The 23,678-nt window shown below is 35.9% G+C and overlaps 2 protein-coding genes across 5 annotated transcripts in view; one reads left to right on the top strand and one right to left on the bottom strand.

Annotated features, from left to right (window-relative positions):
* Window positions 1–23,678, top strand: part of CTNNA3 (catenin alpha 3) — a 480,821-nt gene that overhangs the window by 125,906 nt on the left and 331,237 nt on the right. The gene's annotated exons all lie outside the window — the stretch shown is intronic.
* Window positions 7,522–23,678, bottom strand: part of LRRTM3 (leucine rich repeat transmembrane neuronal 3) — an 88,298-nt gene continuing 72,141 nt past the window's right edge. For both annotated transcript variants that reach the window (XM_074924437.1, XM_074924436.1), the window contains one exon: window positions 7,522–8,511. In XM_074924437.1, coding sequence (XP_074780538.1) covers window positions 8,302–8,511 — 210 coding nt within the window. In that variant the 3' untranslated portion in view covers window positions 7,522–8,301. The remainder of the gene's footprint in view (window positions 8,512–23,678) is intronic.

A 23,678-nucleotide genomic window follows, 5' to 3' on the forward strand; every position in this document is an offset into this window, starting at 1 on the left:
TGTTTACTTGCTTATCTTAATCTGTTACCATAATGACCAGTTACAGAGTTTTGTCAAGTCCTTCATAGTTGAATCATTTTGATCTTTTTTTTATTTCAGCTTCTATTACTGTTTTCTCTTCTTTCTCCTTTTTACACATCTACTCCTTCTCCTGTACAGATAGAACTAATTTTTTCTGAGTTGGTTGTATTTCGTAAAGTTTGTGTCATAGGAGAATATATTTTCTAGTGAAATGCTGATATATTTTTAGACAGCTTTAATGGATATACTGGGTTTGCATGAGAAATAACTGTAAAGATCTTAAGAGTTTTTATTGGTAGCTAGCACGTCTTAGTAACAATTAAGAATGAGAGTTTGCTTATCTCTTCAGACAGTAAATTTATGAAGAAACTCCATACAATTTCAGATTAGCTGATGTGTTGATGCTACAATATATATGTTAAAATATTTCCCTTTTATAGCGCTTGCTTAATTTTTAAATTATTTTCCAAAGTTGCCTTTATAATTGGGCGTCTTGAAAACTGTGGTGTTGATGGGAAAATATACCACTAAAGCATAGCAGATCTCTGCTCTTGATAGTCAGCATTTTAGGTTCTCATTGCCCCACGTAATTGAATTAATTTTCACATGAGTAATATTTTGGTGTCCTTGCATTTACTATTGTTTGTTTATTTATATTTTAATAATTCTGTCTTTGATTTACTCTTTTACTTCCTTTGGTTTCCCTAACGTTCTTTTAGGTGAAACAGGTCATTAGCAATTGCATATTTTTAACAGAAAAGCACTTGATTGAGACTCTAATGTAGAGCTATTAATTTTCCTCCCAGAGAAATTGGTGAATTGAGATTTAAATGTTTACATATGTGGGCCTTGTCTTTTTCTCTGTGGTAAGTTACTCCTTTTAGTTCATGTACATAAGGCCAAGTTTTTTATCTCTCTTAATGATTTACAATTGGATACTGTCTTACTGATTACTCAGATACACAGAAGATATTTAGTACTAGAGCAAATAAAAGTTTTTCATGTGGGAGGAAGGCAGAAGTCTTCATTATTAGGTTGTTTGCCTTTGTGTATTCAGTCCAGACTTAAATTTAATCCTTCTCATCTTGTATTTTTAGTGCCTTAGCCTGCACCTCCTTTTAAAAAACTGCCTTAAATATCTTCTAACTCCATATAGTTTTTGAGAATATATATTTTATTTTTTTTTTTTGTTCCTGCAGCATAATCTAGTTGCATTTATGATGTTTATATTGCCTTTCCTTACATCCTTTCTTGGGAGTGACACTGAATTATTCTTTGTACTTAAATCACTTCAAGTTTTAGCTCGCAATGTCAGCGGTTTATTTCATTAAATATTGTATTTTTGTGGGATTAGTAATGCCCTTGCATATATTTCCCCTCCTCCTCTGAATTTTGTAAAAGAAAAACTTAAACACAAAGTCCTACAACAGGCTATTAATGCTTATTTCTGGAAGCACAAATTAATTTATAATTTTTCAAAGAATAATTTTGATTGTTAGTAAGATAATTGCATATGACATGAAGAAATCTTAGAATATAATTTAGTAGTATAAATGATTTGAAATCAGTTTTAATTTCAGTGGGTTTCTTAATTTCTTTGGTAAAGAAAATGTGAAACTTCAAAAATCCTGAGGCAAAATGCATGCAGGTAGGGAAGAAAAGAATGAACAAGGGCCAGAGCTTGTGATTATGGGAGAAGAGACTTGCAGCAATTTATATTTGAGTTGTCATTTTAAATTTAATCCATGAGATTGATCCTGCAGTGTAGAACAGATGCGGATACCTGTTTGGGATTCAGGTATCATCAGCAAGATTCTTTGTAGATTCAAGGAGTTATTCAAAGAAATAAAGAAATGGAAGAAATCTTCAGGAAAATAGTAACATAATAATGGCTATATTTAAACCAGATAATAGACAGGATTATGAATCTTGTTTTACAAATCTTGTGAATTATAAAGTCTCAAAAACGGAAATAGTTTTGTGGTTTTTTCAATTTCTTGCATTCTCAGTTGTGACTGTTAGAACCTTCAGAAATATGCAAGTTGCAGAAGTGTAAGGAGAAGAAACATGAACTGTCTAGATAATGCTAAAGCAGAAGACAAGGAGAAAAAACAATCTTCTTCATGAATCTTACTTGCATATTCAGATATACCATTGATAGTTGTGTTTTTTCCTTTAATGCAAATGAGAATAAGGCTTTTGGATAGTGAAGTCTAGACTAATTGTTTGAGTTCATAGGTTCTTTAAAAATCAAGTTACCTACAGCAAGATGTAAAAGGGAGGTGCATCGTCATTACTAGAAAAGAAAATAATTTTCATTATTTCTTTTGAAAGACTAAATGACAACAAAATATATTCAATGTGAACAGTTCATTTAATGGCTTTCCATGCCTCATTTATGTCACACTCTTGTATAAAACTACTGGAATTATTGAAGTGCACAGTGCTGGAGGGACACATTGCTTTCTTTTAATGATTATTCTCATCCCTAGTTGATGAGCTTTTGTTCTCGAAGAAGCACAGAATTAGTATATACAATTTTTAAATTATTTGACTTTGAAATATGTTTCTTTGGTGCAATCACTTTGATTAGATTGCAGATAGAACTACTCCCGAATTTCATCCACTTATTTCTTATGGAATACAAAGTGGAGGGTACTCTATGAAAGCTGGAAAAACCAAATTCTTACATAACTGAACATTTTAAATTCCTTTAGTGTTTATGACAATAACATCCATCCTGTTTAGGTCAGTTGACCTAAGGAAGTCTTCAAACATAAATGTTAATCCAAAGAAATTCCATACTAATGCACCGTTAATTAATGCTCACTTGTATATTATTACTGTTACTTGTGTCATGTCTATAGTGGTGACACTTTGAAATGTCCACTATTATGAAAGTATCAGAGATTTAATGTAACACGCTTGGGTATAATGAATTTCATGTTGCAGGCTCATTTGCTCTTACACAGCAGGTGCTCCTTTGTAGTCAAGCAGCTAAAGAGACAGTTTTCACAATGAGTTATTTACATACAAAATTGATGTTGATAAAGTAGAATATAAGTTGGATGCCATGTGGGATTTTCACAGTTGTACACACTGCACTTCAGCTTACATAAAAATTCTTGGCAAGGTTCTAGTGGCAAAATGTTAATTCCTTAGGTGTTCATTAAAATAACATTAATCATGAACTCTGATGATGTTCACGTTGATTTATTCTGAAACTTTATAATTAAAATTAATCAGATTCTATAATTAGGTAGAGCAGGGAAATGGAATTTGGCCTTGTTACTTTATAATAGAACTAATAATTCACTTAAATGTTAGAAATTTTTTGAGGAATTTAATGAACATCTGCTTTTAAATATGGATCGTACAGTCAAACATACATCTCATAGGAGGTTCATGTGTGTCTTTCTATGTTGAAAAGTGTTTTGCAATACTTTGTTAGAAACAGGCTTATTTTTTGCTTTCCACTGTGATGGACTTGAGAAAGCTGAAAAAAAATTCTGCTCTCTGGTGAGATGAATCTTGATTTTTAAGACACCCCCACCCCCCCCACCCCACCCCCCCCCGAGGGAAATCCGATAATTAAATCTACAGGGTTTCAGATAATGTCTGTACTTCAGATGACTGGATGGATGCTATTCAAGTTACCTGGAAGTCATCAGTCTGTCATGATTAATTACATGATAATCATATTTCTGTGTCAAAACTGGAAGTGATAAGTGTTATTATTACACTCCTCTGTCGTTTCTACTAGACCAAAGAGGCAGCTTTTCTTGTCAAAGTAAATTTCCTTTCTGCGGGACTTGTGAATGTTACAAATTTATATGGCTTCAGAGAAGCAGTCTACACTTTCAAAGAAGGACTATTAAGGCACCACATTTGGCTCAGTGTAAGTCCTCAACCTACAAATCATTGGGAACTGTAGGGGCATTTTGGGGAAATACTGCTGTGTGTTTGCCCTATTCTTTAGTTCTTTGGGTTTCCTCTTTCAGCTGCTGTTTGAGACAGGCTATCAAGCCTAGATGTACCTTTGATCTGACCAAATAAATCAATGATTTTATTAATTTACAGATATTTGTATCTTCACTGGTAAGATTTGCCTTCAGGAAGCCCAGGCACCTGGGATCCATGCAAAAGTCTGGAGTAAAAAGATCTTTCCCTCAGAAGAGGAGGGTCAGGCTAGGGAACATGAATTGAACTGTTCTTTTTTTCACCAGTTCAACAGACTATTTCTGCTAGACCAGCTCGAAACTAAATACAGCTGCCTGTATTTGCCACTACATGGGATTGTGTTATTTGTTTAAATCAATCATCTTTGCGTACATATATTGCTAATAAAGCAGTTCTCAGAACTTTTTACAGTTCTGTTGATACCAGAATCCTGGCTTTATTTTTCTAGTCAGTGGTGTTGCCCTTTGCAGTTTTGTTTTTCTCTGTTGTTTTGTTTTCCATTCACATTACTCTTTTTGCACAATTTCTGTTCTCCTGTCCAATCTGAGGATTGGAAATAATAGTAAGAGATAAAAAATAGCTTGGGAGGCATGGGGAGAAATTGAGTGGCACTCAGTAAAGCAAGCTAATACGTAACTTCTGAGGCTGGTTCTTTTTCTGTCTGTATGTTGCCAAAAGAAGTTCGATATTTGTGATGTATCTCTGAAAACTGCGTGTGTATATATATATTTTTGTTAGTGGTAGCTCTCGGATTCCAGTGAACTGGTGAATATTTTGCACAGTGCCTTATACTGTAATTTTTGATCTCTTTTTAATTGAAACAGACATTTGCTTTCTTGTATAGGTGTTATTTTGGTGGGGTTTTTTTTAATATACTGTCTTGAGACATATGCAGGGACTTGTCAGATTAATCTTCACATATACCTCCTTCTTTTAATAGGACCTTGATTCAGATACTTGTGTTCAGTTTCCTAATGGGTGTTTCAGCCCTGTAAATTGCTATAAAAGCATGATCCACTGATGGATGGTGTGAATTGTTGCTTGTAGCGAGATTTATTTTTAAAATTGTCTGGTTTTTTTTTTCTACTGATAGAAGTTATGCTCTCTATCAGTTTGTATTTTGCAAGCATAATTAATTTGCCCAGCTTTTTCTTGTTAAAATGATCTACCAGGCTATGGTGGTGTCACTTAACTGTAAGACTGAGATTAATGATGTTGTTGGCTACCTCTTTCTGGTTAATGTATCTTATTGCAGAGGGAAGTGATATATGAAAGTGACCCTCTGTGAATATATATATGAGAACCCATAAGCTCAGCCTACTTTCTTCTTGCTAACTTGCAGCTTAGAAAACTGGGGCTTTATTAGGTGATACTTTGTTTTATTAGGTGATATTTTGTTAGGTGATATTTTTTGTCCAAGTGACTAGAGCATTTACTATTTCTGATTCAGAATATGGGTGGCAATAATCTGTTGGAAAGCAGGCATACACACACTAACATAGGACTTTAGGAGTGAAACCTTGTTTGGGTTAGTTTAACCTAGATTTTTTTCATTATATGCATTTTTTTAGGGAAGGCACGTACCTGCCATCTAGTTCTCTTGAGGACATCCATCTTGTTAAGAGTAGCAGATTTCAGGTTGATGTAGTTCATTAAAAAAATGGTACCCAGTTATATGTATTGGAACATATGTTTTAATGCTCTAGGTTTGGGGTGGGCATGTAATCCACTGCTGCTTTGGGGTGTTGGAGCCATCTTTCAGAGCCCTGGAGTGGCCCACTGGGGTTACTGGACTACAAATGCCCAGGAAGTTGACTTTGGTAGTATAGCAGACCTCTAAGGGGCAGAGTCGCTGCTACTTCTGTGACCCTGCTATTCTACTGTTTGTCTATGGATATGTTGTCTTAAACTACAAGTCTTTCAGGAGAGGTCCGAGACAAACCAGATTCATTAATGTTTGCTTCGTTATTGAGAGAAAGAAACAAAAGGAAAAACCTTTGTGTGTACATGAAGATATACTCGGTTGTGCTTGTTTAACCAGATATGTTAAAAAGATTTTGTGTCTCTTGGTACAAGAAAATATCCTAAATTCCTTAGCCTAAGTTCATTAGTGTGTCTAACATTGAAAATATCAATGTTGTACAGTTCTCCATAAATTAGAAGTGGAGCCTTTGAACACTCGTGCATTTTAAGTAACTGCATCAGTGCCAGGACCACATTCGTGCACCATAAATATTTGAGGGCAGTGGGACAAAGTAAAGATAGGAAGGACAGAGTAAGAATAACTGAAATAATCTTTTTGGGAGGATGGTATTTGATCCTAACAGCTCAGGCCTTCTATTATGACCAGAATGCCTAAACATTAAACAACTTAGAAATGAAGCAGTTAACTTCTTCCTGCAGTACAAAAGTCACTCAACTCCAGAATGACACCTGCATTTTTGATTTTGTTTTATAATTAGCAAAATGTATTTTCAAACTGTGCATAGTAAAATTTCAGCACTGTAGAAGATCACCAGAAATTCCAGAACCCATGTAGTAAAGAAATAAGAAATTGAAATGTGGAGGTTTAAGATGAGTCTTAAAAAAACAAGTAATGTTTTGAATAGCAAATAATTTATGCAAAATATGTTACAAAATCTAAGATGCTAAATAAATAACCAATACAATGTATTCTGTTTTGACACTTTTCTTTCCACTTAAAAGATAGTGAATGCAGATTCATTTGTTAACAATATTTTGAAGCTCTTTTTCATTATATTTGCTTTATATTTTGTACAAACAGTTGAACTCTAACTTTAAATTTCTGTCTTCTGCTTTGAAGCTACATGAAAATATGGTGGGATAAACATTCAGAAAAATAGATTTGTGGTTATATAATTTCTCTTTATTATAAAAAAAGTTGATTCACCATATGAAACTCTTTTTCTCCTATATTTTGGAAGGATTGTGTTCCCCTTATGTTTCACCGAGTTGTCATGATATAATGTGTTTCGGATTTCTGTAATCCTTTTTGATCACAACATGAGGGTAGTATTATAAAAGTTGTTCTCATACAGTATTGAGAAGTCTCGAAGATTTAAAACCAAAGAATGGGATATAAGAATGCTTCAATCCAGATATTAAATGGTAGACAAATAAGCAATGTAGTAATTGTTAAAGACTTAATACTACATTTTTTTGTATTGAAAGGTTTTAGGGTTGTTTTCCCTAGCTTGATGTATTATAATGTTAAAGGACTATTAATCTTTACTATTTGGTCCAAATTACTGTATTTTTCAGCAAAGTAGAGGTTTCTTACTTTTGAGTAACATTTTACATTCTATATCTCTATGGGCTTGTTTCTGTTGCTGTTTCTGTCAGCAGCCATCTTCAACAGAAGTAAGTTTTGAGCCCATTTGCCTTTGGGTAGAAATACAAATGCCTGATTTGGCAGGCTCTACTTTCACGGCAGATTTGGTAAAGACAGCTGCCTACTGAAGTCCGTGGTCCATATTTTCTTGCAGAATAGTGAGAATTTACAAAACATCATCAGTGTCGACTAACAGTTGCATACATAAATTTTGTTGTTAAAATATATCTGTTTATCATTCCATTTTTTTGATTTAGTAATCAAAAATTTAGAATTCAAAGCAACAAGTAAATTTGAGGAGAACTGTTAAACTTTTTTTGATTTTAATTTATAGGAAAACTTGGCTATGTATTTCAAGAATTTTTTAGAAGTCTGTAGAGTTAAACCCTCCTTTTGGTTAATGCATTACTTCTGGAACCAGTAGATAAAATTCTACACATTAAACACGGTAAAAACGGTGCATATTCTGCAAAGGACAGAATTTTAGATTAAAGTTTTCTGGGCACAAAAGCAGTAACAAAATGATCCCTACAAAACAGAGTAACTTAACACAAGAAATAACTTTTGTTAATTTGAAACTTTAGAAACTGAAACTTGTAAAGTAAGATGTAATTAAATTATGGTACTGTACATACCAGCTGTTCTTGGTAATTGAAACTTTACAATATGAAAAATACATTACATCTGTACAGTTTATACAGGTAGGTAGGATGAGTTTTGAAAAAGATTCACTTTAAGGGTCATACTCTGAAGTCAAAAAAATACTGCACAACTTAACTAATTACAAATTGTAGACTTGAAACAATTAATCTTTGTGATTCACTTTTAATTTGAACAGGGATCCTAGAATCCATAATATTATGTCTTCTCACTTCTGTCCATAATGTTACATAGAATTTGGTTGCAGCCTCTGCTACAGAAAAAAAAAAAAAAACAAAACCAAAAACCCAACAACAAAAAACCCCCAGTTAAGCCAGCTTCTGACTGTGTTCCTTGATTCGTGCTGTTGTTGTTATTGTGCTCAGATCCAGATCAGTTTCTAGGTGTGTATCCACTGTTTCTTCCTGGTTATTCGAGTCATAGGGCTTGTGAGCAAGCAGTTCATGATGGACTCCACAGTAACTTATCGTGGGCTGATCATAGGCAAGAAATGTTGACACATTCATAGCCAATGGTATCTAGGTGGGGGGGAAAAAAAGATGAGAAACAGACAGTTACCAAAAGACGTAATCAAATTGTACTTGCCTGAATTTGATGTTGAAGAAATGGGCTGTCTAAAAACACTGGCTAATGCCAAATATAGTACTGCATGTAAAAAACCTTTTCCTTGTCTATCCCTCTACCCCCTCCATTCCACCCAAACCCTGGACATTGCTAGGGTGTTTTAAGCCTAACCGCTACCACCTTTGATCTTGTGGGCCAGGGCTAGGTGTGTGCTTGAATGTGTTTGTGAGCATTAAGATGTGATGGAACTCAAATTCTCTTTGGCATATAATTAGCCTCTGCTGAAATCAATCTGTCAGGGAGGAGAAAGAGGAGTGAATCAACTGGAGAGATATGGAATATTTCAAATTAAACTTAAATGGCTTTTTAAGTTTAAGAGTGGTTAGTGGATCTTGCTTGAATATATCAGTGGGTGTGATACCTTTGGTCTACTGGGAAATACAGATGACATGTTTCCTATTATTTATAGCATAAGCATCGATTTGAATCTAGCAGCTTTCAGTAATTATCAGACTGTGGTAGATGATAGCTTCATCCACTGTTATATTATGGTATCTCTGGAAGCTTCACTGTTGCAGGCTTAATTCAAATGCTTTAGGCTGAAAAGTTATGTCATAGTTTAAACGCAGCTGGCAACTAAGCACCACGTAACTGCCCGCTCACTCCTCCCCTTCCCTGGTGGGATGGGGGGGAAAATTGTAAAAAAGCAAAATTCATGGGTTGAGAAAAGAACAGTTTAATTGAAATAAATAGTATATACTACTACTACTCATAACTGTAATGAAGAGGAAGATAAAAAGAAGGAGAAATAAAACACAAGATGGACAAGTGATGCACAATGCAATTGCTCACCACCTACTGACTGATGCCCAACAAGTCCCTGAGTGGTGATCCCATCCTCCTGGCCAACTACCCCCATCACGCTCGGTTTATATACTGAGCATGCTGTCCTGTGGTATGGAATATCCCTTTGGCTAGTTCGGGACAGCTGTCCTGGCTACGCTCCCTCCCAGCATCCTGTGCACCTCCACGCTGGCAGGGAACTGAAAAATTCTTGATTTAGAGTAAGTGCTATGTAGCAACAACTAAAATATCAGTATAGTATCACCATTATTCTCATACTAAATCCAAAATGCAGCACTGTACCAGCTACTAGGAAGAAAATTAACTCTATCCCAGCTGAAACCAGAAGTTATTAAATTTTTTTTACTATTTTCTTGGTGATTTTGAACATGCATCAGCATAGAATTATTTACAATACACTGTAGAATCAGAGGTGATATTAATACAGATTTTGAATATTTGTACTATTTTATTTTTTTATAGAGAGAATTGAAGGATGAAAAAGGTGACTGTGGTGTAATGGCTGTGTGTCATGCTTAAACTATTTAAAAAACAGATTTCCAGTCCATTGTAAAACTAAAGAGAACAACTTCTATTTGTGACTATTTGTGACTTTTATTGTTTTGCTGTTATTTTGAAGTGACTGAAATGTAATAAAACTAAATATGAAAACAGGTAATATTTAAAAGCATTTGAATTTGAAATATGAAATTATACAAAACAACTGTTTCTCATTAGCACAACTGGTTGATGCATTTGGATATCCTACCTGTACCTCTACATGCTCGTGACAGCATGTTGGAAGTCCTGTTATAAACACTGCTCATATGCTATGCAAAACACAAGGACAGACTGAAAAATATAAGGAAATAGATTATTTTTCTACCTACATAAGAGATATCCATAGCTCAAGGAGAGCTAAATAACATTCAGCTTAGAAAATGGACGTATGTAGCATAGCATGTGATCACAGTCTGAATCAGAAGAATATTGGTTAAACCTGGGATAAAACTGTACCTTCATAGGATAGAATCAGAAACCCAGTGGAATGTATCTTTTTCTATCCCAACTCTTGTATTTGAAAACTTAAGGTTAAAGACGCCATACTGTGCCACAGGTGTATGGTGATATATATCTCTTTACTCACAAAAATTCATGAGCTCTCTCTGCATTTCATGTAGCAACCTAGAGTGTGGTGGTTTGCTGTTTTGTTTCTCATGATAAAGCACTAAAATAATACCTCAGTCTCTCTTAAAATAATGCAGAATATTTTCCTGAGAAAGAACTCTGACATTTAAATACATGCAATAAGAAGAAATGCTCCACATTTTCCCCTCTTCATAAACACTATGAGTATCTTTTCTTAAACTATTGAACGTTTCCTTTTACAGCTCAAAATGTATTTCCTAAGCTAATTTCATGAATGCAACACAATATTGGACGGTGTCACTGTAGGCATGGATTACTTTTTAAGGCTCAATGCAATGAACGTGTACTTTGTCCTGCAGCTTTGCTCTCATGGTAGAGGAAAGGCTACAGTGCTGCACCATGTCCTCACCGTTACTGTGATCACATCCAGAACCCTGGCTCCAAAGTGATCTCCTCAGGTAGCAATTTCAGTACAACCAGTACAGCTCTTAAACCCTACTGTAAATAGGACTGATGCTCTCCCTCCCAGATTGATTGTGCCTTCAGTTCCCATGGTACTGTAGGATAAAAACATCTCTGGGCCTCTTTGTACCTAACCTAAAAACTGCTGTAAATTCTGGAGCTGGGATGTGAGCAAAGCTGCTTCCATCTCCATTCATGTTCTGTTGACCAGACCTAGGTGTCTGAGAGTTATACAGAGCTTCTTGCTGAATAAACCACTTTAATAAACAGTGAGGCTAGAAAGCATGAGATGTCCCAAGGGGTGTACAAAAAAGGAAAAGTGGCATAGAGGCTCTGGCTGTACAGGGAATCATGTGATGTGCTGGTACTTACTTTTTTCTCTGCCTGCTCAGTTAATTTAGTCCTATTTGCGTTGCGCTTTTTTTACAGGAGCAAAAGGTGATGAATGGCCTTGAATCACTAATGTATATCCACATTTCCATGGAAACCAGACAAAATGTTGTACAATCTGGCTTCAAATGTGCTGTTGCCCCCATTTTGGATGGAATAGTCAATCAAGAGATATTTAGTGCCACATCTATCAAAATAGAAGATATGGGTTGACATGCTTTTGTAAAAATTAAAATCTGTGTGTTTGGAATAAGAGCTGAAGCTTGCATGCATTTTTGAAAAAGGTTTGTTGTATGTTGGACTGGAAAAAGTGAGCATGTGTTACGATCTTAATACCTGGTCATAGTCTCAGTGGCATTTTTTCATCTATTTTTCATGTAATGTATCTAAATTGCTGACTTTTGATCGTATTCTGTTTTCAGCAACACCAGACTAGATGGGAGGAAAGGAGCACTCTAAGTGCTTCAGATCTGTAGTCAGAAACAAGCTGATTATGGTTACAGGCTTGTTCTAATTTCCTTCTGATGCTGACGTGATAGCCTTGCAGTAAAGCAACTCTCCAGGAAGCGTGTTAGCAGTGTAAGGTGGGCTAAGCAAACTATACATGCATTTACCATGAAATGTAGGCAACTGCATACATGCATTCTTTTGTGCACAGACACACGGGCCTGAGTGGGAAGGCACATAGGAGGAGATCTAAGGCCTAGCTGAGGTTAGGGTAACAGAACAACTTCTGGATTAAAGACATTTTCCTTAGTCTGGTAAATTTTCTGTTCTTAAAAAAAATTAGCTTGTGTGGTTCTCCACTGCTGTTTTCTGAAGTGATGTATGAAATTGTGTTGGCAATTCTACCTTATCCTGGGCAGATATGAACCAGGAATGGTGGCACTCTTCAGAAGAATCTGCACTGGTTCTCTTGTAACCAGGTCATTCCTGTAGAATGCAAAATCTGCACCTTTTAGAAAATTAGTGATATTCAAACTTGTTATAAAATCACCCAGATAATTTCTTCTGACCTACTCCCTTTCTCTTGTTGCATGTTTTTTCTTCCTTAAGTGTGTCCCTGTCTGTCTCTATTTTCTAGAATGGTCAGGATCTGACCACCTGCTGTGTTTCTTTTTAGTGTAAGTATTTGGGGAAGGAGTTTCCTTGGTCGCTGCAGTTCATACCACAGGTCATTTGTAACTATCAGGTGAAGCTGCTACCAACTGCTGCTTTATTGCTCTCTGCGTGTGCTTGGAACACTTTGGGCTTCTCAGATTACAGTCCTGAAACAGAGATGTCAACCCTCACGACATGGTAATTAAACAAGGACATCCCTGTTTGCATTTCCTACTTTTCATTTTTCCTTCCTGTTTCCCTTCTGATAATGGTATGTGTCTCAGTAAAAGCTCTATCTCTGTAAACCTCCTGTTCTTCAAACTTTTTAAAAAATGCAAATAAGTAATACCACAGCATTTGTAATGATAGCTCTCATCACTTTGACAGCAGTTCTGCAGTAAAAAACACTGCATTGTTTAATTAGTAGTGATTTGTGAACTTCATATTGTTTGGAGTTCAGGTTCAGATGAGCATCCAAAAAGCCTCTGGTTATCTCAGATTTACAGTTCAGAAGCCTTAGAATTGCAATTACTATTCAAGGAAGCATCCATCCTGCAAGCTGAATTTCATTGCATAGTATTAAATTTCTGTATAGTGTAGTGGGGAAAAAAGTTCCAGCAACCCTCTATCTTTTCAATAAGGAACTCTAGACTTACTTTACAGTAACTCCAGACTTACTTTAACTCAATAAGTAACTCCAGACTTACTTTACAGAGAAAATGTAGCTAAAAGGTTGCATTTACAGAACTATTTAGCAAACCAGAATTTTTTAAAAAAATAATTCTGTTCAGTCCTGACAAGAATTTAATCTAGTGTTTGGGATGTTGATGTTTTTGCATTTCTGTTTTGATCCTCACTGGCTGGTGAAAAGTTACCACAGATTAAAAAGAAAGTTGTTTGTTTTTTTTAAAAAAAGAGACTGAGAATTTGGCTCTGGCTTCTCAATAGCAATTACAGTGATCTGCAGGAAATAGGTTATTTTATCTAGAATGCAGAAGCATATTGACTACTAAACAGATGTGAACTGGTTGGGGAGGAGAATGCTTCTAGCTATAGATGAGTATCTTGGCAGTCAGCAAAGGTGGGAAAGGTTCTAGCAAAGGCATACAGCACTTACTAAGCTTCTGGTGTTCTGGCTTTGTTCTTATCTGATTGCTTGACTTTGGCTTTTATAAGAAACAGACTTGCATTTTTTTTTTTCCTGAATTTATTGTATTTAGACATAGAGGCAATATTTTCAGTCTAATGATTTTGATATTTTGTTAAATTTAATGGATATGGGGTGTTCAAACCTCCCAAGATTTCAAGACTCAGCCACAGAATCCTGGAAATGAAAGCTTGGAAACTGAAGGCATAAGGGCATAGCAACAGATCCAGAGTGGCTTAAGAATGTAGGTATGGGGAAATATGATAGGGCAAAGGAATATTATCCATGGAGAAGACAGAGATAAGGAGCTGAAAAGCAGTAGATCATGAACAGGAGGGATGAAAATAAGTAAACCAGTTTATACGCTGAAATAGGAGAATAAAATAAGCTGAATAATGGAAGCAATAGAACTGATGGAGTTGTGATATACCATTCTGAAAATGTACAGACTATAAAAATGTCATTACAACATAGACATGGGAATATAATATATCAGCATTTGGTCAACATATGAGAATTAAATCAATTTCATAAAGAAGTCAGTGGAATTTTCTATTGGCTCCAGTAAAAAAAAAAAAGTAACAAGCCCTTGTAATATATATCAGGGAACCATAAAGGTTTTATTGGCATGAATCAAAATTAAATGCTTTATTCATGACCAGCGTGAAGAATCCTGTTATTTCAAATGAACCTCCAAAATAAACCTGGTAATTTACCATCTATTACTTCGTCTTTGTGATGTATTTGCCATATTATTTAGATTGGAGGTTAAATTTTGAGTAGTACTATCTTTGAATCTCTATGCATGTAAAACATGTAAAAAAGGCTTGGAAGGAATAAAATACCTTGGGTGTATTAGATAGAGAATACATTAGAATAAATTATAATTAATGTATTTAAGAAATTTTATCTAAATTGGCTCCTCCATGAATCTTAACAACCTGATTTCAGACTTTGAATTACAAGTGAAGACAGTTTCTATCTTTATTTAGGAACCTCCTGAATCCCAAGTTTCTCTCCTGTTTCCTATACCCGTGAACCTCACTATTCAATGTTCTCAGCAAAGCATCACTGAATGCATTTTATTCATATTTACTAGCCAGTATTTCTGGGACATCTTTGATTCTTCTCTAAATACTCATTTCCCACAAGCTTTCTTACTTGCAAATCTCTTGTCAAATTGTGCTTTCTTTGTGCTACCTCTGTTTACTCAGCCTCCCCTCAACTTCCCAACTTGCCTTCTCTAAACTTAATTATGCTGTTGTCTTTAGGGTGGCCAGCCACATTTACCTGTTTTCCTCTGTCACCCTCTGTCCTATTTTTCCATATTTCTCATCTGCATGTTTCCTATCTTGTCCCCTGCTTTTCCCTTCCATTTCTCTAAGTCTTTGCTTTGCACAACGCCCGGTGATGACTTCTGCACCTGCCTTTCGCTCTCCAGTGACTCCATCCCTCTCCTGACCCACTTGGTTCTGTCCTCTGCCTGCCCCAAGCTCATTCCACTGAAATGTGTCTTACCCTGCCCTCCGAGAGCTGGCTCTTGTAGCCAGACCTTGCGTGGAGGCTTTAGACACAGCTGCTCAGTTTTTCCTGACAGCCTCTTTTCCATGCAGTCCTCCAGAGGTGCCCTTTTGTTTTCATATACAACATTGCAGGGCATTGTAATGCCTATCCCAGATCTTAACACAGATCTTTCGTAATATTTTACCATTTTCTATGTTCTGTTTTTCTCTCAAGAGGAAGTGATTTTCTTCAAATCCTTTTCCATTGCTTTCTAACACTGTTATTTCCCTAAGAGGGCTATATTAACTTCATTGTTTATCTTCTGTTGCTATAAGATGCAGAGAAAATGGTATGTAAGAGTGTAATCCAAAAAGTTCCAGTGCTGCTGGAGTATAATAGTTATGTGAATTTTTGGACTTGTGTTAGAAATTACTGCTTGTGCTAAGTGGAGAAAACCAGTAGAATATGCACCCCAGGCACAGTGTAGTAGCCTTGCAGCTAGTCTGCTCCTTAGCAACTGGTTCCTGTTTTCTTCCAATAACCTAGGTAGGTCTTGGAATATTTGAAGCACTTTTCAGGGTTCCAGTCTATTAATAAAGTTGCACAAAAATCACCTGAATGCTCATTCAAGCTTCTTAACTGGCTTCTCCAGGAAGCTGAGTCCCTGTTCCTTACAGTCTTAGGACAGGACTGTAGCAAGATTGTTCTGTATGTTCACCTACGTCTCTTGTCCCTTCACCCCTGTGTTTAAATCCTCTCTGATTTGGGCAGGTTTTACACATAGCGAGTCCCTTATTTTTTCTCTTAAGTGGTGTTAGATCAGCTGGTGAGAACTTTGGCATGAAATGTCCCAAGGCATTGGTATCAACTTACCCAGCTTTACTTGTGAATGGCAGGGAGGAGTTGTGCAAGTGAAGGAATGCAAAGGGAAGGATGTCTTCAAGCTGTTTCTGCTTCTCTCAAAACACATTTCTACTCAGTTCAGGCTGTAATTAAAAACCTACCAGAAGTGTAAGCAGTAACAATAGCTTTCATCAAATAGCAGAATTCTTCTTCACACAAAGCTTAAGTTAATGCCTTATTGGTGAGGGAGAATTGTGTTTTCTAATCAAAGGACACATCTGTCCAGATGTTGTATGTGATTTCAACATGAAAATTTCTGTTGCTCAGGAACATTTGCTTTTCTTCTGCTATAATTTTCCTTCTCTGCAGTAAGTCTGGGCAATTAAATACGGTAGTAATATAGTTTATGCTTTTCTTGGGTTTGGTAATTTTTCTATTCCAACAAGTTCATCTCTGGTTTACCTGAATTGGGGTCCCACACGCTGAGAAGTAATGCAACCAAAACCAATCATGTATTACTATGCATCTGTTTTCTGCCCAGTCTCCATTGCTGTGGTTTTAGTTATGTCAATGTAGAATTGGAATCAGAATTTAAGTAGATTGAATTGGCCAAAATTTTTTCAGAAAGTTGAATATACTAGTTTTGATAATGGCCTCTACTAGTTTTTGAAATGCCAAAATGAACAGCAGCTACAGAATATCACACTTTTTAAGATGTAGAAGATAAGAAGCAGAACTGAAAATGTTTTATTTTTCATTTTGATTCAGTTCATTTGGGTTCAGACTAAGAAATAATGAGCTGTGGTTTCCTAGATGCTGGACATGTGGTTAGCTTTCTCAAAATTTGAACAGGGTGACATTTGCTGAACATCTTTCCTTCCTCCAAAGAATGCAACATTTGTGGGATGAGAACAACTTGTGACTTGACTAGCTTTTATTGCTTGCTTGGCTTTGAAAACAATATATTACATCCTATTTTAGTTAGTCATGTTAGCTATTAATGTTAAAAAATGAACAAGTTATCAGTACTGTTCTGCCTGACAAGGTAAATATCTGCCCCACCTTTTTGATCTTCTTTTTTTATTTGTTTGTGTGTGTGGGTTCATTTGGTTTGGATTTTTTTTTTTTAAATAAGTCCTTTAAGTTCTAATGTAGTGAATTGATTTAGGGAAGTAGGTATGAGAGTGTATAATTACAAGTAAAACCTTACTTAGTGCTGAAGTGTATATTGCCCTAAAGTATTTCTAGAAGTGTTATTACAATTAGATCCATGCCTCTTGAGCACTAACCTTTTTAGCTTTTCAATTTGTTTTAATTTTTATACAAAACTTCGTGTTTATTAATAGGCTTTGAGGGCATAATTACTGAAGTAATATTTTAAAAAGACAGGTCTGAACTTTGTGGGACTAAAAGTAAATCAACACAGATCAAGCTTTTACTTGAGATGTTGGATAAATGATGTGTTCAAAGTATTTCTATATATAACAAATGCTTGCTATTAAAGAGAGAGCTATTTTTGTCTCAGTAAATTTTGCTGCAGCTTGGAGAACCTGACCATCATACTGTATCTGAGTTATAAGCAATAGATAATCTTAAAATATGAAGAATTTGCATGAATAATAAGCACATGAAAAAGACACCTTTGAAAAGTAAATAATGCGTTTGTAGAGATGTCTCAAAGAGCATACGATCATAAGCCACACATTTGTGGGTAGATGTGTATATATATTGTATGCATGAACTTGTAAGTCTTGTGGACAAGCCCTAAAAGAGGTCAGTACAGCTCCTTCCCTTCTCCTCTGCAAGTTTTAGATTACTAAAAAGGAAACTAGACTTGTATAAGTAGAAGGAAAGGGAGCTCTATGAAAGGAACTAATTTTATATTATAGAATTGATATTATAGATTGCTTCATAGGAAGGTTTATTTCCCTTAAAAAAAATAACGTATTGTGCCATAAAGTTGAAGAAACAACATATTACAGTTTTGAAAAACATGTCCAAGCTAGGCTTAGTTAAACATTAGAGTGCCTTTTTTAGTTAACTACCCTAGGGCCTGGTCATGCAGAATGTCTTGCAGAAACCAAAGAGAAGACATTTTGTTTAGGAGAGCTCTCTGGAGAGTAAGGTCTGTGCATGGTATTCCCCTTAATGAGCAAAAATCACTGATGAGTGGCTATATCCAATATCTAATCACAGTACAGACTGCAGTTATTTTTACAGAATTTCATTAAGTGTGATTGTTTTGGTTGATAGTTGAACTTTTTGGCCCATTATAGGGCTATAAGCAGGTTTTTTGAGGACTCTATTCTCAAAGGTTAGATTCTCTTAGATAGGCTTGTGTAGAGTGTGATTAATATGATCTTATTTTCTTTATCCTTCTCTAATTATTTTAATGTAAGAAACAGTTTTAATATCCCCTAAGTGCTATAACAAGCAATCTCATTACTTTTCATCAGGCTTGTTTACAGAGAAATAAAACAGCAGCAAAATAAATAATACTGAATAAACTAGAAGTTGAAGTATTACCTATTCTGAGTATTCAGAATTACGAGTCATCTCCAAAGAAATCATGACCCTGCCTTAAGAAAAGGAGGGTAATTTTGTTGATATAATCTTTAGCTTTCTTATTTACTTCTTGGTAAGCAGTTGGGGAATATTATATAGCTTCTGTACCTAGCTATGAAGACTAGGTTCTAATTTTAGTGAAAGCTGAAGCCCTTAAAGCTCTAATAGTAGGGGCTTTAGGAGATATCAGGAAACTTGATAGTACTGATGATATGTGTGTTCCTTTTTCCACTTTGCCCTTTCTCTGTTATCTCTCAACTGTCAATCTCTTCTTTCTTTCTTCTCTTGCTTTATTATTTTCCCTCTATTTTTGTCTTAATAAGAAGGATGCTTCTTCTTAATTAACCACACTAATCATTTGTGCAACCTGTCCATCTTAAAGTTAGGTTGTTGTTGGCTGCTGTTAGTCTATTACCTCATTCACCTTTGCATTTCTTTGTTTTCTACTATATCTCTTTGGCTATGTTTCAGTAAGTGCCCTAATGTTTTTCTTTAAGTGTCATATCCCAAAATATGCCTTCTTGATTTCAGGAAAGGAGATAGGAAAGCCTGGTTATGCTGAGACAAACTCACAGTGAACCCGCCCCCTGCAGTTTGAAATTTTGAACATTAGCTTTTAACCCTGGATAGTTAAAACAGTTCTCCTGCTGAAGGGACTGTGGTTACGGGCTTCATAGTGTCCAAAGTCTGATCCTGCTAACTACTGCATGCAGTTGTGACTAGTCTACTAGAATGAGCTGATAGACATCCACATAGTTAATCTAGTGTTTACATAAATGGGAGTTGTATGGGTTGGCAGATGCCAGGGCTGAAAGATGTCTAAATCTGAAGGGAAAATAACTTGCACTATCTCTGACAGCAAGGAGGCGGCCTTACTCATTCTGCTAGTTTCATTTTTCTCTCTCAAAATTTTGTGTGTGGAAAACTGAGTTGGAGACATGTATTTCACTTGAATTCTGTGTTAACTGATATCCTGAGACTAAACTGGGGTACCAATTTAAAAATCGCTAAAAACAACAACTGAAACCTGAAGCTTTCAATCCTCTTCTGACATTTCTGGAGAAGAGGTTTTCAAGTCACATCTATAGCTGACAGAATCCTATTCACAGTGTTCTTGTAACAGAAAAGACATCATGTGCTCTCAGCAACACAGGTGTGCTGGTAAAACCCTTCATGCACATGTGGCCGTGATTAATTTTATTAGCTTAGCTTGTTGGGTCAGGATGTTCTTCAGCTGGTGCAGGAGGTCTGCTGTCAGATTGTTCTGATGAGTGTGATTGCTGTCACAGCATGCTCAGCTGACTTTCAGCAATATTGAGGCATTCAGTGGTCAGTGATATCAGGAATATTCCTATGTAATGAAATCTCAAGTCTCAGGAGCCTTAGGAAGTATGTAGGAAAGGTTTAAAATAAAACCCCAATAACCCCCATCCCCTAACCTCACCTTACCCTTCTCTGATACTCTGTACCGCTGCGTTATTCTGTGAGGCAAGGCTGATCACTACTTGAGGCTGGCCAAAGCATACCTATATAATCCATAGATATAGCATGTGGGGGTTTACTTAAAAGGCATATCATGAAAACGGATGTAGGAAACTATTTATGAAGAATGAGAATGTTAAGCATGTGGTTTTTATTTCATTCTCAAGTGTGTTGTAACATAAATTCCTCTTTTTGTATTTTTAAACAATCAGTTTCCATGGAGTGGTGTCCTCTTGTGCACGGTGTTCTCCAATGAATAAATTTAAAAATCTAACTTACATTCATAGCTGCATCAGTTTATGATATGACTAATATTATTTCAGTGACTAATCCAGACATACCTGTCAGAGGTGGAAAACCTATACTGAGACTGCTTTAATCCATTTGCTGATTTTTATGGTCTTAAAGTACCTGATTGAAATCCTAATGTGCTCCACATGCTGAGTTTTGCACGATCTTTAAATTAGTTGGAAGATGTAGACAGATTCCCTTGGGATTCAATCATTTGTTGAAGCCTAAATGGTTTGTTTCTGGTAGGAATTATTTTATTTTTAAAATCTGTTTTGCACTGCATAATGCATCTCTCTGTTCTCATTGAAAAACAGTATGTGCTGCACAGAATTCCAGGTATTCTTCTCCCATCCTTTCTTTCTCGTTCCCTTTCCCCACCAATCTGATAATAGGCTAGTTTTTGTTTCTGTTGTTGTTGCTCTGAAATACAACTTGCTTTGCTGAAGAAGCAATAGGTGGGAGCTCCTGGCTTGGCTAGAGGCGGGTTAGTGCTGTCAGTGGTAATCTGCAGCTGTGTGTTACCATGAGTGCTCTGCTGGGACTCGGGCAAGGCCAGGACATCACAGAACGGGGCATGGAGGCGGACAGGATAAGGGGTATTAACTCGGGTGTACGCAGTCACAAAACAACAGTTAGGGAGTAGGTGTCCTTGTTCTGTGAGGTGGGTTTTGGTTGCTCAGAGCACGAAGTGAGGATTGGAATGAATCGATCACGGTCTATCTAGTCAAAGAATAACTAAAATAGGCAAAATATGAATTCCTCAGATAGCTACCATTACACTTTAGTTAAATAACTAGTGTATTACTCTTTTCCAATTGTTTGAACAAGGGCATTTTCATGTATCTTAAAAAAAACATTTGAGTGATGCCAAAATGCTAGTGCAGTTTTGGCAGGAGGCTCTCCTGGAATGAAGTCTTCTTTATTTGTTAGTGGCAGGAGAATTGACATGTTCACCCAGAGGGAAGAAACTTCCTAAAGGATTTTGGGAGAAACAACTCAAAACACAAAATAATTTAAAGTAAAAGTCAAATTTCTATCTGGAAACTTGCAAAATTAATAGATTGATATATCTTAAAAAAAAAAAAAAAAGGAAATTTACATTTAATGTTCAAATAAAATACTGCTTTAAGAGACTAAATTCTTGGAACTTACCATGCAATGAGCAGTGTTTTGTTTATTTCTACAAAATAGTGTAATTTCATAAAACACATCTGAGTGAAGTAATTCCAATTACATTAGTGAATAAGCTCTGTGTAATTATTTAAGTAAATTAAAGAAAGGTCTTTGTTAAAAATTGAATGATGTTATAACAGAAGGCTAATACCAGATACAGCTTGAAAAGCAGGAGCAGGGTTTAATATAATTTATATATCTGGTGGACGGGGAGCATGTTTCTTTCAGTTCTCAGGGAAGGTTCTTCAGTTCACTGTGTATACCTGACAAATATAAAATTGTTACTTTCTGATGTGACAGTGGTAATGATATAGCATTTCTTTTCCTTAACCAAGACGTCTTTGCATATATTGTTTAATATTTGTGCAAATGAAATATTCTTTTTAAAAAATTCTTCAATCTGTCAGTGTGTTTAAGTGGCCTTCATATTATATTTTTTCACTGTATATTTCTAGAGAGAAAAAGTTCTGTTACATTCCCAAGCAGTATATGCAAGATTATTTCTATTGATAAGAAGTATTAAAATTTGCACTTGTTAAAATTATTTACATAATGTGCCTCAGTTGCACTGCTCTGAAGATATTTGTGTGGTGTTCAGGCTGTATGTATATCTGTCCATAATTAAACAATTCATCAATGCAGGACTACAAATTTTGCAGGGTAGGAATGCATTATTTGGCCAATTTAATATTAATATATTTAAAATCCAGGACAAACATTCAGAGCCTAAAGTGGCAGTTTATTGAGAGCCAGGCTGTTCATCATCTTTTTCACTCTTCAATGATTCACTAGTTAGTTACTGTGGCAGATTTTCCGGAAAATTATAGTAAGCAAGGGAGCGGAGAAAATGCACTATAACAGAGTTAAAGGTTTGCAGGCAAGGGACCAAAGCCGAGTAGTTTAAAAAAAAAAAAAAAAAAGAGTTTAAAAAAAGTTCTTGTAGACCTTTTTGGTTCATTAGAGATGACCTTAATTGCTGGTTTGCATGATTCATAGAATTGGGACTGGATTTTGGAGATTTAGATATCCAGGTGACTCATGTGCTCAGCCCAGACTCCTTTATAGCCCTCGTGGTACAAGAGCTTGAATAGGACTGATACAAAAAGCCTCTCTCAGTCTATATCTGGGTTATTCTTCTTCTTCATGGCTTTTTTGACAAGTGGACCTTAAAACCCCATTCTCATGTTGATACCAGTGGTATTCCTTTCAGATTTATACAGGTAAAGTGTGTTTCCTCGTTAAAGAAATTCTCAAGTAGTGAGGGAAATGACATCTGTTTAGGATATTTATTTAGAGCCAGCCAGTTAAACCCAGTCCTTTGATCTTTCCTAGTATCCAGTCATGCAAATATGTTTACTTTCTTATATTGACTGTGTAAAGAGACATCAATACATACTTACTGCATAAGTGTTTTGGTTAGCATGTTTTCTTTAGGTCAGAATGGAGTCATGTTGCTGTGATAAAAGCAGCACTTTGTACTATTTTTGGTATTGTGGGTAGGCGGAGGATGGTTCTCTTCAGAACATGCAACAAGAGATGTTAAACAGTATTAAAAAACCTCACATATATAGCAGGAGCCCAGCATGAGTTTAAAGGAACACACAAAATAGGTGATGAGCAGCATTGTCAGCACTGCTAACAGACCTGGCCTGGAGAAAAAGAATGGAGCCTGAATATTTCTGAACAAAGTATTACAGAGTATGTAGCAAATATATTCCATTTATGTAATTCTATATGGAAACTTCCACTGAATTTACAAGAGATGTGTTTCTGCTCAGGTAACTTACTTGCTGTTAGAACAAGCGAGAACTCACTGGAAAACAAGACAAACTTAGAGGGCTCAAGACCTAGGCATAGTAAACCAGCCCATCTGTGTGCAAGGAAAAATTAAATACAGGTATACTAGATGTTCATCAGACTGCTTGGTCTAGTGTCAGTATTTACTGCCTGCAGATGGTAGTGATTGCAAGGGCAAGAGGGGGAAGAATGTGCTGGTAATAAAGGAAATTACTCTCTGTATTTGAGAAATATGAAGATCTGTGAGCCATCCATATTAATGGGTATGTGCATGTTAAAGATAATAAAATAGTACTGCTTCCCAAAATGTAAAATCTGAAGCCTGCATGCTCTACCTACACTAGCTCTAGGCAGCTCCTGATGATAGAATATGAA

This window comes from Athene noctua, chromosome 21, assembly GCF_965140245.1.
Source record: "Athene noctua chromosome 21, bAthNoc1.hap1.1, whole genome shotgun sequence".
NCBI lineage: Eukaryota > Metazoa > Chordata > Aves > Strigiformes > Strigidae > Athene > Athene noctua.